Genomic DNA, 18,440 nt, shown 5'->3' with positions numbered 1-18,440 from the left:
TTCCTCCCCTACAAGATTATGGGGTCCAATCCTGGGTTAGTCCCCAGTTCACCTAGCTCCATAAATATACATGCTGAAGGAGAAAGTAGGGTGAATTGAAATATGGAACAAAGCATGCTAAGCTTATTCTCATTTCAGACATTCTCAAATAACTGAAGTGCTTTCACCTCCATTATATAACCAACCATTGGTGACTGAACATGGAGACATTGCAGGAATGAGGAGTAACTCCATCAGTGGTTGGCTGAATAACTAGCACACAAAAAAGTCACCAACTTCTAATTATTTTAAGTGATCTTGCCTCGACCAACATTTAGCTTAATAATGTCATGTCAATACATTAACAAATTGTTGAAAGGAAGCCACTTTTAGAAAATGTAGAAAATCCAGTAGCACAGGAGAGGTAGATGGGATGCTGCTGGAGTGAAGTGGGGGAATGCCATCCCAGTTCCCAACACTCCCCCATCATGTCTCCCTACCTGTTTACAGACTACTGAAATTCTATGAAGTTTCCCCTAGTTGAAGGTTAAAAAACTAATAATGGAAGATTAAAGTGTTATACACTGGTGGATGGATGTATAATCCACCAACCACAACAGTCTACAGTGTATTGCTACCAGATCCTTTGTGCTGTGAAGGGCAGAGGAAGGCTGCAAGACAGAAAGTGGCAGAGTACAGGAAGGGATCAGATATTGGGTTCTTAGGCGGGGAATGCAGAAGAAAAAGACCTGTATTTTAGAAAACAAGTTTGGCCAGGGCCATCCAATTTGCCTCCATCAGGGTGAAGACAAATAGAAACTGCCTGCCTGGAAAGGGTTAGGCGTTCTCCATTCGGTACCAGAGTACCAGAGCTTAGTGTCACATGACACATTCTGCCCCTGGTGGACCAGATTCCCAAACAGCTGCATTTACTCATCGGAACTAATTTCCTTATATGAAAAGTTTGTTTCCTGATGATCCGTTATCAAGGTTTCAACTGTAATTTCTACTACATTCAAGCTGAATATTTTTCAAAGAAAGGTAATTTTAAAATTATTTTTCATCTGTCTTTATATTTTAACTTTTTTAAAAAGATGATAATTCAAAACAAACTTGTTTTAAAAGATTAATACATGAGTTTCTTAAACTCTGTTTTTGTTTTTTTTTTCTAATTCAAACACAATCACTACATTATTGTTTCAACTTCAGAAAACATAGAAAATTCCTGCCTAACATCAATTCTTATAACGTCATCTTAGCCTTCACTCTTTACAAAGCTCCACAGAGCTTTCCTCAAACCTTCCTATATTAGATGTACAGGATAACCATGATCATGACGGTAATTAACACTATATTATAATAGAAACAGCCTCTGTACATTATCGATTTATTAAAAGGAACAGTTTTTCTAAAAGTTCACACTTGGCCTTCTCAATGTCATTTTTTCATTTGCACAGACTTCTCATGACCCTCTTTTTTTCTTCTCTGTCAAACAGAACTTGCCTACCCTTGAAACCTTAGAATTTATAAAATTCTATTACATCCACTGCCTTTTCTGAAATGAGATTCCTCTTTTCTCCTTCCTCCCAGTTCCCCCACATCCCCCACCCAGGCTATATTCTCTTTTGAGATCAGGTTCCAAATATAATGATTTCATGAAACCATATTTCAGGCTTTTGTGTCAAAAAGCAAGGTCCTGGGCAATAAGAGAGGGACTAGTGTATGTATAGTGGGTGTTCAAAAATATTGTTTATGATGAAATACTCATTAATTTCATGTTTTTCTTTCTCCTCCATTCTTATTTTAACATACTTATTTGCTTTGTGACTATCAATTATCCATTAAAAGGACATCTGGAATAGGCATCCCACAAAGCCTACATTTATTATCATAGTATAATGATAAAATAAATGTGCTTGCTGTGTATATGCTGAGTTTAAGCCATGCTTCCCAATATACATTTACATTAATTTATCTTCATAAATGTTAGGCGTTATCACACTGCTAAATTATCATGCGGTAAAGTTTTAAGATTTTACTGAATCAGAAAATTCTCCCAGTGATTGTTTTTCACCACCTCACTTCATACCCTTTCTTTTCAAACTTCTCTTAAGCTCTTGAATATGCTAAATCAAAATGATCAAACCCTCCTATTCAGCTCTCTCCACCTTGTGAACTGAACATTTAACCCTTATTCTTGTTTCCATCCCACAATCGGGGTTTAATGAGTTTCTGCCTCAACACATGGATAAACTTCATTAGCAGCCATGTGTCTCGGCATATTAAAGGCCCTTTAATGTCTTAAAATTGCCCCATTTCAGTTGCTATTGTATAAATTCAAAGAATTCTTATCTATGGCACTCGGAGGTTGAAAGTGGTCGATGAACCCCCTACAGTTCCACACTGAGGTATTTAATTTTATCCTGCTGATATGCCTGACCTTGAATTAGGGCTTCTATTTATATAAATCACTATATTATCACATTGGCATCATTTAAAAAGATGAACAGCATCAATAAACACTCTGTCCAGAAGGAGAAAAGCGACTTGTTATCTCCATATCTTCCATGCTGCCTCTGACTGCCGATGCAAGACCCTGCTTTCATTTACTGACCCATCACTGCCCTTTAGCACTCCTTCCCGAATGGACCACCCTGGTCTCCTTTGCTGGTCACTCCACAGTACAGTGCCTGACATCTATGGGCACTTAATACCTGTTCACAGAAAGACTGAGGAACACAAACAGTAAATAAGAAGCAAGACAATCTACTGAGAAGGATGTAAGCCTATAGGTCAGGAGACATGGGTCCAGTTTGATTTCTAACAACAGGGAGTTGCACAGCCTGAACTAAGTTACTTTTTTTTGGGGGGGGGTCCTCAGTTTCTCCCACATTGTGATAATACTGACCTTTCTTATTTCATAGGGACAGAGTATTAACATTTGTCATTTTAATGCGTGAACTGAGACTGGCATGTCTCTCCTTAATACTAACGTTAAAAAAAAATGAAAATAGTAACGACCATGAAATAGTAGCTTTATCAGTAACAATAACAGGCCTTGAAATGGAAGACCATTTCTTTGAAATTTCCTTGTACTGCTTCTCAGTCACCCGATGAGGCACTATGTTTAAGGACCCTCCTAATATCCACCTATTTAGAGAGGATATTTAGTTTTCATTGTCCATTTGTATTTAAACTATATGTTTTTAATTTCCTCTCAATAACGGGTTACTTTTTAAAAATTCATTTGACTTGTTTCCCCTTCATTAGTAAGCACAGAAGTTAAGAGCACTCCGACTGGAGCAATACTTTTTGGTGCAAATCCTTGCCCGACCATCTGTGATGAGCTGTGTGACACTGGGCAAATTACTTGACTTCTCTGGGTCTCACTTTCCTCATCTATAAAATAAGATGGTGCCTATGTCATTGGGTTAGTATAAGGATTAAAAGGGTTAATATTTGTAAAACATTTAGAACAATGTCTGGGACATAGCAAGTGCTTTGTATGTATTTGTTGAATAAGTAAAATAAATTGTATTTCAAACTTTAAATGCCTTTCATTACATGTAGAACATAACACTTCTGTTTGCCTTTTGAATGCTACACTGGTCTTTTTGTTTGTAGTATTTTTAGTCACCTTTTCATCTGAAAATAAACTAGTTCCCTAAATTCTGATTAAACTTAGAGATTGCGCCACTTTCTGATTCAGTAAGATGGGCCCCAAAGCAAATGTAAAATGCTAAGCAAATTGCACATTTGTATTACTTTTCCACCTGAAAAGCATCCTGTTACACTGTTCAGTACAAAATCTAGAGAATGCTTATCACCACCCATGGTTTAGGTGACAGGAACTTCAGTCTAGAGAGAGAGTCCTCCAAGCAGCACATAAAGAGAACATGGCTTCTTCACATCTCCCTTCACTGCGACCAAGAATCAAAGATCGAATGACTGGCCGTTGTCCTGACTTTTCCAATATGACTCACGCATAGTAACATAAATGTGGACGTGCCTTTATATGCATTTTCAAATTTGAAAAGTCTGTTCACTTAGCACAAAGCACCACTTCAATGAAAGGTTTTTATCTCTTCTCAGAAGTAATTAAGAAGAAATGTAGAAAATACTTCTTTCCTTTTTTACATAGAAACTATTAAGATTTTTTAAAATTTGATTTTTGCTAAGAATGAGCATGATTTTTTTTTTTAACATTGGAAGTGAAAGTTACCTTTCATCAAAATATTAAGGATTATTTAGCTGACTCAAGAAGATGAATACAACTATGATCACAATGGTAGAATTTGTGAGAAAGAAAAATATATGAAGACCAGAAAACAGAGTAGGAGAGAAAGGTCTGCAATGGCTTGGCTGCTAAGAACATTTTTACGCTCATGCCAACACTAAGTGCTCTTCCCAATGAATAAACCATATGTCCGTTTAAAAAATATTTTTATTGTTTTTGAGACAGCGTCTCGTTCTGTCACCCAGGCTGGAGTGCAGTGGTGCAATCTCGGTTCACTGCAACCTCTGCCTCCTGGGGTCAAGCGATTCTTCTGCCTCAGTCTCCTGAGTAGCTGGGACTACAGGCGCCACCACCATGCCCAATTAATTTCTGTATTTTTAGTAGAGACGGGTGTTGGTCAGGCTGGTCTCGAACTCCTGACCTCAGGTGATCCACCTGCCTCGGCCTCCCAAAGTGCTAGGATTATAGGCATGAGCCACAGTGCTCGGCCCTTATGTCCATTTTTATACGCTTCCTTTCACTAAATCCTGCTACTTCATAATATTCCCTTTGTCCCAGTCCTCGCCTCATCATCCTGCACCTCCAGCTCAGTACCCCCATCTCTAACTTTACTTCCTTGGGCAACCCGTGTTTGTGCCCTATCTACCAATGTGAACATCTGCTATCTTAAAAAAATAATAAATAAAAAATCACCTCATTGCCTAATATCCTCCAGGGCAAAAATTTTGAAGGATTCAGCATCCTCAAGAAACAGCCACAGAAGGAAAAAAATGCATATCTTTTTCAGCTCAGTAAATTCTATCTATATAAAGATTAAATGAATAACACCTTAAAAATTATTCAATGCAAGCAAATCCATGTTACCAACATGTATTGTCTTCCTTTATGCATATAAGAGGAAGACACGCACATTTTCTTTCACTTCGTTTCTTCACTGTTTCTCCTTTGCAATGTATTACCACATAGAAGAGATATAGCATGTATCTGCAACTATAGAGAATAAAATGCAAATATTTCTTTCTCTGGGATGGTATTCTTATCTACCTTTTTTTCCTGTATCAAAACACCTCCCCAACTGGAAGATAAGAAATATTTTGACTGAATTAAAGTGAATCCTGTGTTAAAATAGCTTGCCTGAATCCAACCAGAGCCCATTTTAAAAAAAATCTTCATTTCCACATTTGGTCAGCAGCTCTCCCAACTCCAGGCCTTCTATCAGCAGCCTCTTTCCAACCTGAATTCCCATCTCCATATACCTTTGCCCTTGAGCTTTTACCAGTCCATTTCCTTTACATGTTTGCACTTAATTTGATTCCATCCTTCATGCTTTCTTCATTATTCTTAGTTCATCTACACCACATAAATTATCACCTTTGTTTTCAGTTCCCCATGTGCTCCAATTCACACCAATTCCAAATAAATACTTCTGATTCTCATCCATTTAATCCAAATTAATTCATATTCTCCCCACCCTCCATCCCTATCTCTACCTTCCCTTTTATCTGTTTCTCTTTCTTGTAGCACCTACTTTCCCTTCTGTGCATGTCTCTGAGGAAGGTTTTACAGGCAAAATGCTTCCGCGGATGCAAGGCAACCGCTTACTATGTTGTGGGAGGAAAGCCATGATCTTTCTGCCTTATTGCCAACTTCCATGGGCTAATGCTTGCATGTCTGGTTTATCCTCCATAACTTGTGTCCACAGGTGTCATCACCCCACATCCCATTGATAACCACTGGCAGCAAGAGGGAAAAAGCTTCTTGCTGTTTTACGGTATTTAACTTTGGCTAACTGGCTGATTTCTGGCTTACAAAGCTGTTTTTTCACTCAGTCATCACTAATATCAACAACAATAGTAATAGCTATAATCAACCCCACTACTATCTGTAATGAGTTCTTACTATCTATCAGGTATTTTGTTTTTCTACAAGTATTTTACAGATATCTGCTCATTTAATATTCAAAAAAACTAGGAGGTAGACACAATTGTCTCTATTTTAGAAATGAGGTCATAAATCTAGGAAGCGATAGTGCGAGGACATTAACCCAAGTCCACCTGATCACAAAGCTCAGCTCTTAACTGCTTTGCAATACTGCTTTTCTAATAATGCTGGTGCCTCCCTGAGTGAATTCCCTATAGGAGTCTTTCCACTTTAGTCCAACGTAAGGCAAGTAGTTGCAGGTGCCAGGTAACATAATGAGCTCCACCTTGGTAATCACTCTGAGTAGACAATGCTCAAAAAAACAAAGCACCAAATAATGCACCAACCCTAACAGTCACCCTCCTGACATCTCTGCTGGAAAGAGGGGATAAGAAAGAAGAAGAAAATGCTCTGGACTCCCTAAAAAGAATCTCTGCTTTCCCAGAGCTGTCCAGCCTCCATGCTAAGCAGGATGTGCCCTTAGTGCCAATAATTCAGAAAGTGTCCATAATCATGAACTCCACAGCCCCAAGACAACACAACATTCTTGCCCTTTTCTGCCTTCTCTGGTTTCCTGGAGGGGCCAGGAGATGAGTCATGCACTTTAGCCTGGGAGCACTGCAATGTCTTTCCAATGTCTTGCCATTACTTTACTCATTGACTTTAGAAAGAAATATCAATAAAAACTACCTTCAGGACAATATCAAAGAAGCAAAAACTGACAATAGCATGAAGCATTAGCCTTGGTGTATGTGGAGTGGTGAACTGGAACCCAAATTCTGATGAGAAACCATGAGTGGGTCTCCGCCTGAGCCACGGGATATAATCATTATGTTAGGAGACTGTCCCATGAACCAAGCAAGAGCCACACAGGAAATTAAGTTCAGAATTAGAGCAGTACAGGCCCAAGTCCTGGTGTGCAAGGAAGTAATGTCAGTCTTCATTCTCCCATGGGAATAACTCTGAGGTTCAAAACAGTGATTTCCTCTGTCACACATTATGTATTCGAACTTCAGAAAGTTCTTCTCTACTACACAAAAACAGTTCATAGACCTCCAGAACATTAGAACTGAAAGGGGCCTTAAGAGTCAGATTGTTCAACAGATGTGGACAATGCGCTCTGGTGAGGTAAAGGAATAGGCTCAAGGTCACAGAGCTAGATAGTGGCAGAGTTAGAACTAAAGCCCAGGTTGTTCTGATTTTCCAGCCAACAATCTCTCCCCTGCACACTTCTTTGGTGGCACAGCCCAGAAGGCCCCCCAGAGCACCAAACACTTTCCCTAGCTTATATGCCATCACTGATTTCTCTCCAAGAATGCTTTTATTCTTCCACTTACACCTTTGGGGATTTTCCCTATTCAGCTCGCGGAATGCAAACAGTATGCAAAAACCACACAGGTAGCACACTGATGGAGAGTCACTTAAAAGCCACCAATCACAGTAACTGCTACTAGCATCCTCGTAGCTCAGGAAGAGACACCACCCCTAAGCTCCAATCTCAAAGCAGAGAACAAAGACCAGTTCCAAGAAAAATACAAGTCTCACTCTTTTCTGTGTAAACCCCACTTTTCCAAATTATCCCATTGCTCAAAAGATCAATATGATTGGAACTTAGGGGTGGTGTCTCTTCCTGGGCTACTAGGATGCCCTGAGTAAAATACACAATCCCCATCCCTCCCCTACCCGCTCTTACCACACACATAGCAATGTAATCACTTTAGCAACTTCTCAGTAACAAGCTCATTAAAAAGCAATTCTGCCATCTCTCCATAAAGCACGCGCCAGAGAACAATGCAAAAGAGGAGATGCCAATTAATTATAGAATGATCACATCTAATGAACTCTGAAACCCTCCTGCTGTTGGTGACTTTGATGAAAAATCAGGATGCTGGGAAAAGAGTGAATAGGGACACCCTGGCTACCTTGTCTAACTGTGAATGCTTTCAAATGCATTCTCAGACCCCAGTGTTGATCAAAACTGTGGAGCTACACTTGCAAAACAATGCAAAGTGTCAGGAAAGCGACAAGTGTCTGTGTCACAAACAGCTACGAGTCACTGCCAGGGCCCCCTTCAGCCATCCTCAGAACTGTGTGATTCTATGCTGTGGTTGGCACTGTAGGGACAAACCCACGTCCTGTGCTTGGGATATCTTGAGATCTTAAGGTAACAAGTGAGTCATTCTTTGTCCCTACCTGGGCCCTCCCGCCTGTCTATCACCTCCTCATCAGCAGGGATGCCACTCCTCAGAACAAAGAGGAGCCCTCCCACATGAGGAGGCTACAGGAGGGGAAAGGAGAAGAAACCACGTGCGGCCAACTTGTACCACTACCTGTGTGAGTCCTCTGGTGGGCCTTTAAGTGGGAGCTTTTTGTATAAACTTTCCGGCACCCGTTAAACTGACAGCGGTGAACCCTCTTCTTGTTTTCGGGACATGCTTCAGCCCCTAGCCCTCCTTGGTCACTGTCGCTCTGTCCACTCTTAACGGCCCCGGCAGCCGTCACGGCTGCTGCAGCTGTTGCGACCCCTCCCACCTTTACAGAGCTGAGAGCAGCCTTCTTGGCCACCAGTTTCAACGTCACCGTGCCGTCCACGGCAGAGAGAGTTTGTGAGGTTTTGACCAGATGGCGGCTGAGCTCAGGGGATGATGGGGGCGTTAATGAGGTCACTGCGTTGAGCTGGGCCTGGTTGACGGCTGTGTAGCTGTCTAGAGAAGAGCTGGCCGGCTGGAGGCTGAGGCAGGTCTCAGATAGCAACTTGTCCCGAGAGAGCAAGATGTCCACTGCTGAGCTCTTCTCACAGATGGCTGCTTCCACGGGGAGCAGCAGGGGGTCTAAGCGGCGGAAGCTTTCCTCAATGCACGGGGGAGGGGAAGCGTGGAGGAAACAGTCCAAGTCCTCACCAAAGGTCTCTGAGATCCTCCTGGGCTCCGTCTGTAGGTAGCGTTCCAATTCAAGGCATGTCTGCGAGAGGAAGAACGAGGGAGAGAAACAACCATCAGAGGCACAGAACACCATGAGGCCACACGTTGACAGGCAGAGGGGAAGGTGCAGAGAGATTGGTTTCATGGCTTGTATCAGAAACACTTTAGTAGAAGGTCTGACCTTGTTATTTATTCTCTGAATACCTCTGAAGGGTTCATAAGGGTCACATCACATGATTTAAATTACTCTAGCTGAAGGAGAACAAGAGCCTCAGAAGGACTATCTCATACCTTCGAGATTCCAGAGAACATCAAATGATGATCTCTTGCCCCTGAATCCAATTCAGAAGGTAAGACGCTCCAATTCCCCCTCTAGAAATTCTCATGCAAGAAGCAAACAGAAACAGATAAGGTTTTCATACTAAGATAAGACTTCCCAGAGTCCAACTTCATTATTCAAAATAGACTTGAGCACATTGCACAAGTCAGTTTTCCCACTTGCTCTGAAGAACAAGCCATGTTCACTCAAACTAAGAGGTGACCTCAGTAACAATCAATCAACAGCAAGCCCTGCCTTGGGGATGGATTCCATAACCAGCAGGAAAGAATATTGTTCTAACGAATGTCTACCATAAAACTTTTGAGGCACAAGACAAAAACCCTTGTTGTTTATAGCAAGTCATTTAAAATACAATGCTATATACTTTGTGGCAAGGGGCATAAATCCCATTTCAATGGTTTAGTGTCTCTGACTACATGATAAAAATACATTCAAACATAGCTATTCAGACCACTTAAAGATAGGACCCAATATATTTCAACATAAAATTTTCACCTGGTAAAGAAACAGGGGAGAAGAACTAAAAAGTTTAGTTTCAACAAATCTTCATCCATGGCACTCATAAGTTTTTGTAAGATGGGGGAGTGCTTTTATGGCAAAAGTAGATATTTAAGAAGTTTGTATTCTAATGCCCTCCTCACTCAAAAATCCTAAAATTCCAGAATCTTGTATAAAACTACGTTGCTAACTTGTACTATCAGCTCAATTTGCTCTATCTTCTGGATTCAACAAAGAATCACTGATGGCAAATTTAAAATGTGACTAGCTCCAAATTTACTGCCCCCGTAAAGCTCCTATGTTTTCAACCAATGTTCTGATTCTAGGCATTTATTATATTAAGAATATATTTTAATGATATACCTAGTAGTGTTGTATCTGTCAAGGATTTTATTTTGGTGACATTTCAAAAGACTGGTTTTTAATCACACTTCTGGTAAAACTCTGCATTACTGAATAAGAAAATCAGATTTTTAACCGTGAATCAGCTTTGAGACTGCATTACTGAATAAGAAAATCAGATTTTTAACCGTGAATCAGCTTTGGGTCTCACTGTTGATTTTCAATGGTAAGAACTAATGAATGGTTTCAATCTTCATTCAACACTCATGTCACAAGTGTTCATTCAACTACTGTGCTCACAGCAAGGTACAAGGCTTTGTATGTGGTAGAGGGAGAAGATACAGCAGTAGATCCATGTGATGCAGGTATAGAATGAAAAACCACAAGCTAAAAATTATATAAATTCACATAAAAATATGATACCAAAAATAGTATAAAATGTGTTAAGTTCTTCGGGGCTGAGTGGACACCTAATTCTATACTCTATAGTAATATAGTATGAATCAAGGAAAGCTTAGTGGAAAAGTAAGCTTTGATTCTATTTTATTTATTGGTTAAATAATAGCTCTGACTCAGTAGCTTCCCACCACTCTATGTTCGAAACCAATATGATGACCTTCTCAGGTCTAGAAATATGAATTACCCTCACTTGCTTCTTTTCTGAACTCCACTTTTCAAAAGTTTCCCCTTCTGTATTCCATCTCATTGCTAGAAATTATCACTTACATTTCTCCAATATTGAAGCCCTCAGTCTTCACTCCATTCAATTCATTTCTGAATTATAAGATTCTACTCCTGAAATCTCCCTTAAATTTCTTCTTCCCTTTCTGAATTATCACCTACCAAGCACAGTGCCTGGCACCTAATAGGTACATAATGTCTGTCAAAGACAAAGCCCACCTTATACTATTACTTTGATCATTCTACCTCTTCTACTCTTCAAAAGCCATCTTTGAAACCCTACCCTGTACCATGCTGAGGGGGAAATCTTAGAAATGACACTAATATATATCTCTGGGAATACAACTGCAATGCTTCTTGAGCTTTGCCCACACAGCAGTACCAGATCTTTGAGACACAGATATGTTTTAGGTAAAAATCAGGATGCCTGGGCAACATACCAAGACCCTGTCTCCACAAAAACTAAAAGAAAAGTAGCCGGGCACAGTGGCTTGTGCCTATTGTCCCAGCTACTCAGATGGCTGTGGTGGGAGAATCACTTAAGCCTAGGAGTTCAAGGTTGCAGTGAGCTATGGTTGTACCACTGCACTCCAGCCCTTTGGGCAAGACAGCGAGACCCTGTTTCTACAAAAGAAAAAAAAACAACAAAAAGAAAAACTGCTGACTCATGGGGTATCAGATGTCCTTGAGGTAGTTCCCTGCCTCCTCTACAATGACTTTTACATACTCAATCATCAGTGCCTGTGCACAGAGTTTTTGTATCCATTTCTTTACATACTATCCAGCTCAAAGATGGAAAAGTCACTAAGAAATTGTGACTATTAGAAGGTTCAGATCTCTTCATATTCAGAGTTCTGTGGGGCTGAGATATTCTAAATACATTTACACACTCTTCTGGGAGGATTAAGTAACTTATCCAGTATGCCCTGGTGTGAATTGCAGGAGCACATGAGTCATATTTATGATGTAAAGATGGAGAGACACCTGATCACTAAACTGTGGAAAAATCTGGACCACTTCAGAGTGGCTATAACTTGCAATCCTAATATAGGGCATTCTTATTCCTTCTGAAATTCGAAGAAGCGTAAATACCCATTAGGATGTACAGGACAGCCCTGTCAAATCATTATGAAATGATTGCTGTCTTAGGAAATACACTTCTTATATCTGCTGGAGATGAAGTTTAGGTAGAGGGGAAGATTTTGTCAATTGGAAACCAGGGTGAGGTGGTTAAAGACTTTTCTCATCACGAGTAATGGAGATTAAAATGTTAAGGACGAGGAGGATTCTATTATTAGATTATTTCCAAGTCAATGAGAACATTTATTTCCAACATTGTTTGTAAATGATTATGAGAACTCTCATAAGAAATGTCCATGATAGGCTGGGCACAGTGGCTCATGCCTGTAATCCTAACACTTTAGGAGGTCGAGGTAAATGGATCAATTGAGGTCAGGAGTTTGAAACCAGCCTGGCCAATATGATGAAACCCCATCTCTACTAAATATACAAAAAAATTAGCCAGATGGGGTGGCGTGCACCTGTAATCCCAGCCACTCGGGAGACTGAGGTACAAGAATCACTTGAACCTGTGAGATGGAGGTTGCAGTGAGCCAAGATTGCACCACTGTACTCCAGCCTGGGCAACAGAGCAAGATTCTATGATCAAAAAAAAAAAAAGCCCATGATGTTTAATGGGAATTGAGGTATTAGTATTTCCTCATGGATTTTAATATACACACACATACATATATAGAGAAATAAATGTGTATATGTATGTGAGAGTATACATATATATATTTCCTAACTCCATCCGCTGAAAGAGGCTACAGGCAAAGATCAACCCCAGTAGCAATGAGCACACTTAGCCCAGGGATCTTCGTTTCTAAATATTATTATCTAATAAAGGGAACCAGGACTCCCTAGATAAATAGTCATTTGAAGGGCTGGAACAATGAAAATAAAAGTTGAGCCTAGAATATCACTGTGGTACCAAAATATGAGGACGTGTTCGTAAGTGATGAAGTCATGTCAGAAAGACTCAGAAGCCAACTTAAAGGAGTTCTCCATGGCCAAATGAATAATATTAGGTTATAATTCATAAAATAAATATCCCTGAATCCATACTGATACAAATAACTGAAAATAAATAAATAAATAAATAAATAATAACTGAATAAATTAAAAGATGGAAGGAAAGGGTCAGTTCCTCATTACAGTAAAATTATGATTCAAAAACACAGAAGGAATGATGGAAATAGAAAATCACCATTAGGCAAACAGCAAAGTAATAAAGACTACAAGTAAGAATTACCAATGGATGCTAAAACCAGTAGACAGATGTATGATGAGAAACAAGGTATCTGCCTTGTCTCAAAGAATCCACCCAACAAAATATTAATTACAAAGATAAAAATAATAACTTTACAGTGGAGAAACCTGCAAGAAACCACCTTAGCCATATGATCAAAGTTAGCAGCACAAGGAACAAGTAATACTGATCACATGTACCTCTGATATGATATGCTGACAAGGGTACAATATTATTCTATGATATTCTTGTCAAAATGGATAACCTCAATCTAATCACAAGAAAACAGACAAATTTAAATTGAGGACTATTCTACAAAGGAAATAGCCAGTTATTCTTTAAGTGTTGGGTCACAAAGAACAAAGAAAGACTGAGAAACTGTCACAGATGGGAGGAGAATGAGGAGATATGGCAACTAAATGCAATGGACCCTGGTCTGGATCCTGACCCAGTAAAAAGGACTGGTGAAAAAAATAATATAATTCAACGGAAGTGTATAGATTAGTTAATGGTATTATATCAATGATAACTTCCTGGTTCTTATAATTGAACTATGGCTGCATAACATTAGGGGAAGCTGGACAAACCATATTTGGTAACTCTATGTACTATTTCTGCAACATTTCTGTAAGTCTAAACTAACTTCAAAAAACACAGAGAGAGAGATGAAGACCATGAGCAGGCTAAAAGTGTCCCTAAACTGTAAATCTGGATATAGAGTTCAAATGTTTTTCCATCAGAACCAGAGATTTACTCTGTTTGAATGATACTCTTGCCAGCAAACTCCAAATCTGCGTCAGCAGATGTCAGTTTAATGACATAAATTATGCCTGTCTGGCACTCACCTTGGAGGTACAAGGCTTCCCTCAGCCTGACCTAACCATACAACTTAAGGCTTGAGCTACTGGATCAACCCCCAACCCCTAAAAAATTCATTACAGTCAGCAATGGGAAGAAAATGTTCCCGAGTGCAAAGTGATTTTCCTCTATATTGATGAGTCACAGATGAGCTTTGTGAAGACTCTCTTGATATCTCAACTTTGAAATGCATGGCTTCACCTAGCTTCCTAATAAATATCACCTGAAATTCATATTGAAATGATCATCTTTAAACCTTTTTAAATACTCTCTTCATGCTTTTCATAGCCTTCTTACTTGTTGCAACACACTTATTAAAAGTAATAATCCAAGACCTAGTTAAAAAATAATAGACTTTAAACCTATTACTGCCTACTACATCTATGATAATTTTCCTACGGGGACCTGACTTTTCCTCTCCATTTGTTTATTCAATCATTTGTTTGTATCAGTATGAATTCATTTTTATTTTATTCTATGGATTGTAATCCACTATCATCATTATTCATTTTTGTTGCTCAGAGGCAAAAGTTTCCAGAGACAGAAGTTGAAAGAAAACAGGATAACTCAAGTTTTGTGGCACATATTAAGTTTATCAAAATCTCTCTGCTGCTGGCAAGAGGTAGTTACTTTCACAGCCTTGAGAACAATACAAGACACTTGGTCATATATGGGCATGATGCCAAGGTTACCAAATGGCTTCTGTTCAACCTGTCCTTATCTCATCATCAATTATGTGATACCTGCCAGTCAGGATTGCAAACATCTCCTGTCACTTTGACTATTTCCCCTAAAACCCTTACTTAAAAAGGGTTTCCCTCACCTGTTTTTCTTGTCCTTACTTTCCCATGCCTATATGCTTGAAACAATCTTCCTTTCACCTTCCCTCCCACTCATCGTTCTTTCATTCAAAGTTCAACATAAAGTCTACCCCCTTCAGGGAGCCCAATCTAGGAAAAAATGGAGTCAAGAAAATTCGCTGACCGTTAAGTGTTGAAAGACACCCCTCTTCAACCCTGGACAATTAAACAGTATTTCCAAAATGAATCTTAAGAGTCCACAGATTGGTGGGATGTCTGGTTTATTAAGATCACGATTTTAAGAGCAATGGTATTTCTTATACCATATGTTCCTAAACAGTAAAGTTAAGTGGTTAGAGCTAAACCTCTACCTCTGTTTTCTCACATGGCAGATATGTCTAAGTGTTTGAAGTGATGGAGAGTTGTAAGAGTTAGAACTTTCTGAAAAAAGGAGCTAGCATCGTCTCACAACTCCCATCCATTGCAACCACTATAACTACAACCATGTTTAGTTGGGGCAGACTGTAGTCCAGGCTCTTCACTGCCATCACTTTTCAAACAAATTATCTGAACGTAAAAGGTTCTAGTTTTTATTTGTGTCTTTTAATTTGAACATAAGACAAAACCATTGGTATAATATTTTTGCAACTACCCAATAACTGTGCCACTTTGGGTAATTATTGGGAGTCTCTGGATCCATGTATACTCAAGTTAGCAAGTAAAACAAATTTAAAGAAACAAAGAAATTGCAATTTTCTAATGACTTTTTCTGGTACACAGTCAATGAAATAAAAGGCCACCAACTACAGTCTATGTTTCTAATCAATTTTCAGTCATTTGTGGTCCTTTAGCCAGCTGCCCTTAATCTCAATCATTCCACCTATCTCGCCTAAAAGGGCCAAGAGTTAAAAGTACAAAGAGATTAAACAAATTGGGGAGATAATGCAGATACAAAAGCATGGGAAACTGCAGCTTTCCACCATGTGGAAACTTGCAAAGTCATGCTCCCTCGGAGATCAGATCTGGACCTGAATGATGATGATGATGGTGGTGGTGAGGAGGATGATGCTTCTGGTGAGGAAGGGATGGACTTTGGTTCCCAGAAAGAATGTTCACCCAAGTAATCGCACAAGCAGGTAAACTACACTTGGCTGCCCACGGGAGCCCCTTTCTGACATTTATTGTGTGGTTTTCGTCATGTGGTATTAACCATGGTGTCACGGTCCCCAAAGAGTTTGAAGTAAAGAAAGAAACAAACCCCTTGCCTTTCTCCTGGGAGGGTCCCAAAGTTCAATTCGTGTTTTTGTGCTTTGAAATCTTCAAACATCCCAGAATGGAAATTCAGAGTGACACAAAACAAGCTACTTACTGTTAGGAGGGAAATGTGGGCTTCTTTCTTCAAGCCACCTTTAAAATACTCATTCTTTTCCAACTTATTAGATGTGTTTACATATCACTTTTTAGCAAAAAAGACAGATTCTCTGACTCCAGAAACCAACCTGAAAATCTGGATTGCAAAGAGTGATATTGATGGGAACTTTGTGACTCTCTTTCTCTTCAAAGAATGATATGATGTAATATTCTGACACATTTCTAGGCTTTCAAAATTAAGTCAGAATTGAAAGACAGGAAAGGATGTGGGAAGCATGGCCAGGGAGATCTGGTCCATTTTTGTCAGGAGTTGGAGGAGGAGGAGAAAGATGTACTATGCTTAATAAACTCAGGAAGTCCATCAGAGAATCTCAGATTCCAAGCACCTGAACCTTGTTGCCTACCTTTCTGGGTTTCAACATTGTAAATAGGCTTGAGGAAGAAGGCGGTAACACTGAATCTACCTCATGGCAGAAAGGATAAATAAACCAGTGCAAGAATCCACCTTGTGAGACCTAGAAAGTGGTTCCTAACAAGATATTAAGCACATGTTCACTTTTTCTTGACTTTCATGACCAGGAAATATTAGGAGAGAATGAATTTTGTCTAGAAAATGTGGATAATCAAGTAGACAGTATGAGTGAAAATCTTACTGAATTTTTTTAGCTATTAGCTTAAAAGAAAACCCACATCAATAGCACACCCCAGAAGTACAATAGTGTTACACATTACTGTCAGGATTGCTGAACTCCATGAAATAACCAGGGGACTACGACAAATGCTAAGACTGCATTGCTTTTGACTTTCTCACATCGACTGGTTGCTGGAGCTGAAACCAAGTTATATATTTCCCTCTGGTAATTTGTAAATTTTGAGAGACAATGCTGTGAAAACTAATTTAATTCTAAACAAACATGAAAGTTGAAAAATTTCTATCAAAACCTCTTCTGTGTTTCTCTTCTCCTATTTTCAACAAAGAAAATATTTGTTTGTATATGTTTCCTTGGGGAGGTGGGTGGTGAAGGGGAGAAAGGAGACAAGATTAAAGGCCTGGGGAGAGGGTGATGTCTTTGAAATTACTTTCCCCAGGCACATGATGCAAAGCAGCCTCAAATACCCCTTTCATCTTCCAAGGATTCTTTAGTTCCAGTGCATAAAAGAAATTCCCAAAACAACTCAAATCTAAATTAACTGTCAAAGTGAGCTTTAAAGTCACATAATCTGGGCAGAGCTGGTAGCTGTGGCCCAGGCCTCACACCATTTGAAGGAAGGCACTGGGTTCCCCTATACTTCCAACAACTTGGAAATGCACTTTCCTCATTCATAATGTCTGTGATCCTCAAAATTCAATGCAACCACTAGGGACATGATGGCCCATGCACAGAGAGGCTTCTCTAACTTGGTTTCGAGTTGTTTTCCAGATGTTACTCTGCAGAACACACTGACTGGGAATCTATTGGCCTGGCCTCTACCCACAGTTGCAGGGAGCCCTTTAGAAGAGTTGCTCACTATTACTTGGCCACTGGACTATACCTAAATTCCAGCTTCTGAGTAGTAAAGAGACAACACTGCTCATGCAGAGCTGGGGCCTAGAAGATGCTCCTGTATGCTATCCCCTCATCTCCTGTGCCTTCATCTCCCAACCAGGCCCCTATTCAGGTTGGCACACACTGGTGGAAATCCCATTTGTCACATATAGATTGAAAGCAAGTTGCATTAGATGGCCCTGCTTGGGTCATTACACTTCCACGGACAAAATGAAATTCACACCTCAAAGAGTCAATAAAAAATAATCCTACCCATACTACTGGTAAGTTCAAAGCGCTAGATCTGGACTGAAAGTGAGATTTAAGAATGAGAAAATGCAGGAGAGACACTCCAATGGGAAAAACCCATCACAGCCCATGACAATGGCAACTAGTCGGTCCCTGCTCTGAAAGGAGAGGACTCTAACCAGTTCATCAAGAGCCCAAGGACTTGGGAGGAGGCCTCTTTTCAAAGGAGTGATGGCTTCCCAAGAACAACAATGACCCTGTCGCTTTTTCAGCTTCCCATTAATTTTCCATAAAGAGCAGTTTTCTTGACAAGCGCTTGTGTCAGGCAGGGCCTGATGCTTCAGAAACCTGTAATTATTCTTGGCTCCCCACCCCCTACAGCCTCTGCACCTGTGTCAGTTCAAGGC

At 39.8% G+C, this 18,440-nt stretch overlaps 1 protein-coding gene across 5 annotated transcripts in view; it reads right to left on the bottom strand.

Annotated features, from left to right (window-relative positions):
* Positions 1-18,440, bottom strand: part of KLF7 (Kruppel-like factor 7 (ubiquitous)) — a 93,793-nt gene that overhangs the window by 41,445 nt on the left and 33,908 nt on the right. For 4 of the 5 annotated variants that reach the window (XM_011949854.1, XM_011949852.1, XM_011949851.1 and 1 more), the window contains one exon: positions 8,467-9,097. In XM_011949854.1, the coding sequence (XP_011805244.1) occupies positions 8,467-9,097 (631 nt within the window). The remainder of the gene's footprint in view (positions 1-8,466; positions 9,098-18,440) is intronic. The other variant, XM_011949855.1, reaches the window with a different exon arrangement.

The sequence above is a fragment of the Colobus angolensis genome, unplaced genomic scaffold (genome assembly GCF_000951035.1).
Source record: "Colobus angolensis palliatus isolate OR3802 unplaced genomic scaffold, Cang.pa_1.0 Scaffold30, whole genome shotgun sequence".
Taxonomy (NCBI): Eukaryota; Metazoa; Chordata; class Mammalia; order Primates; family Cercopithecidae; genus Colobus; species Colobus angolensis.
Note: the sequence above shows the minus strand (reverse complement) of the source record. Positions and strands in the feature narration are given on the sequence as shown.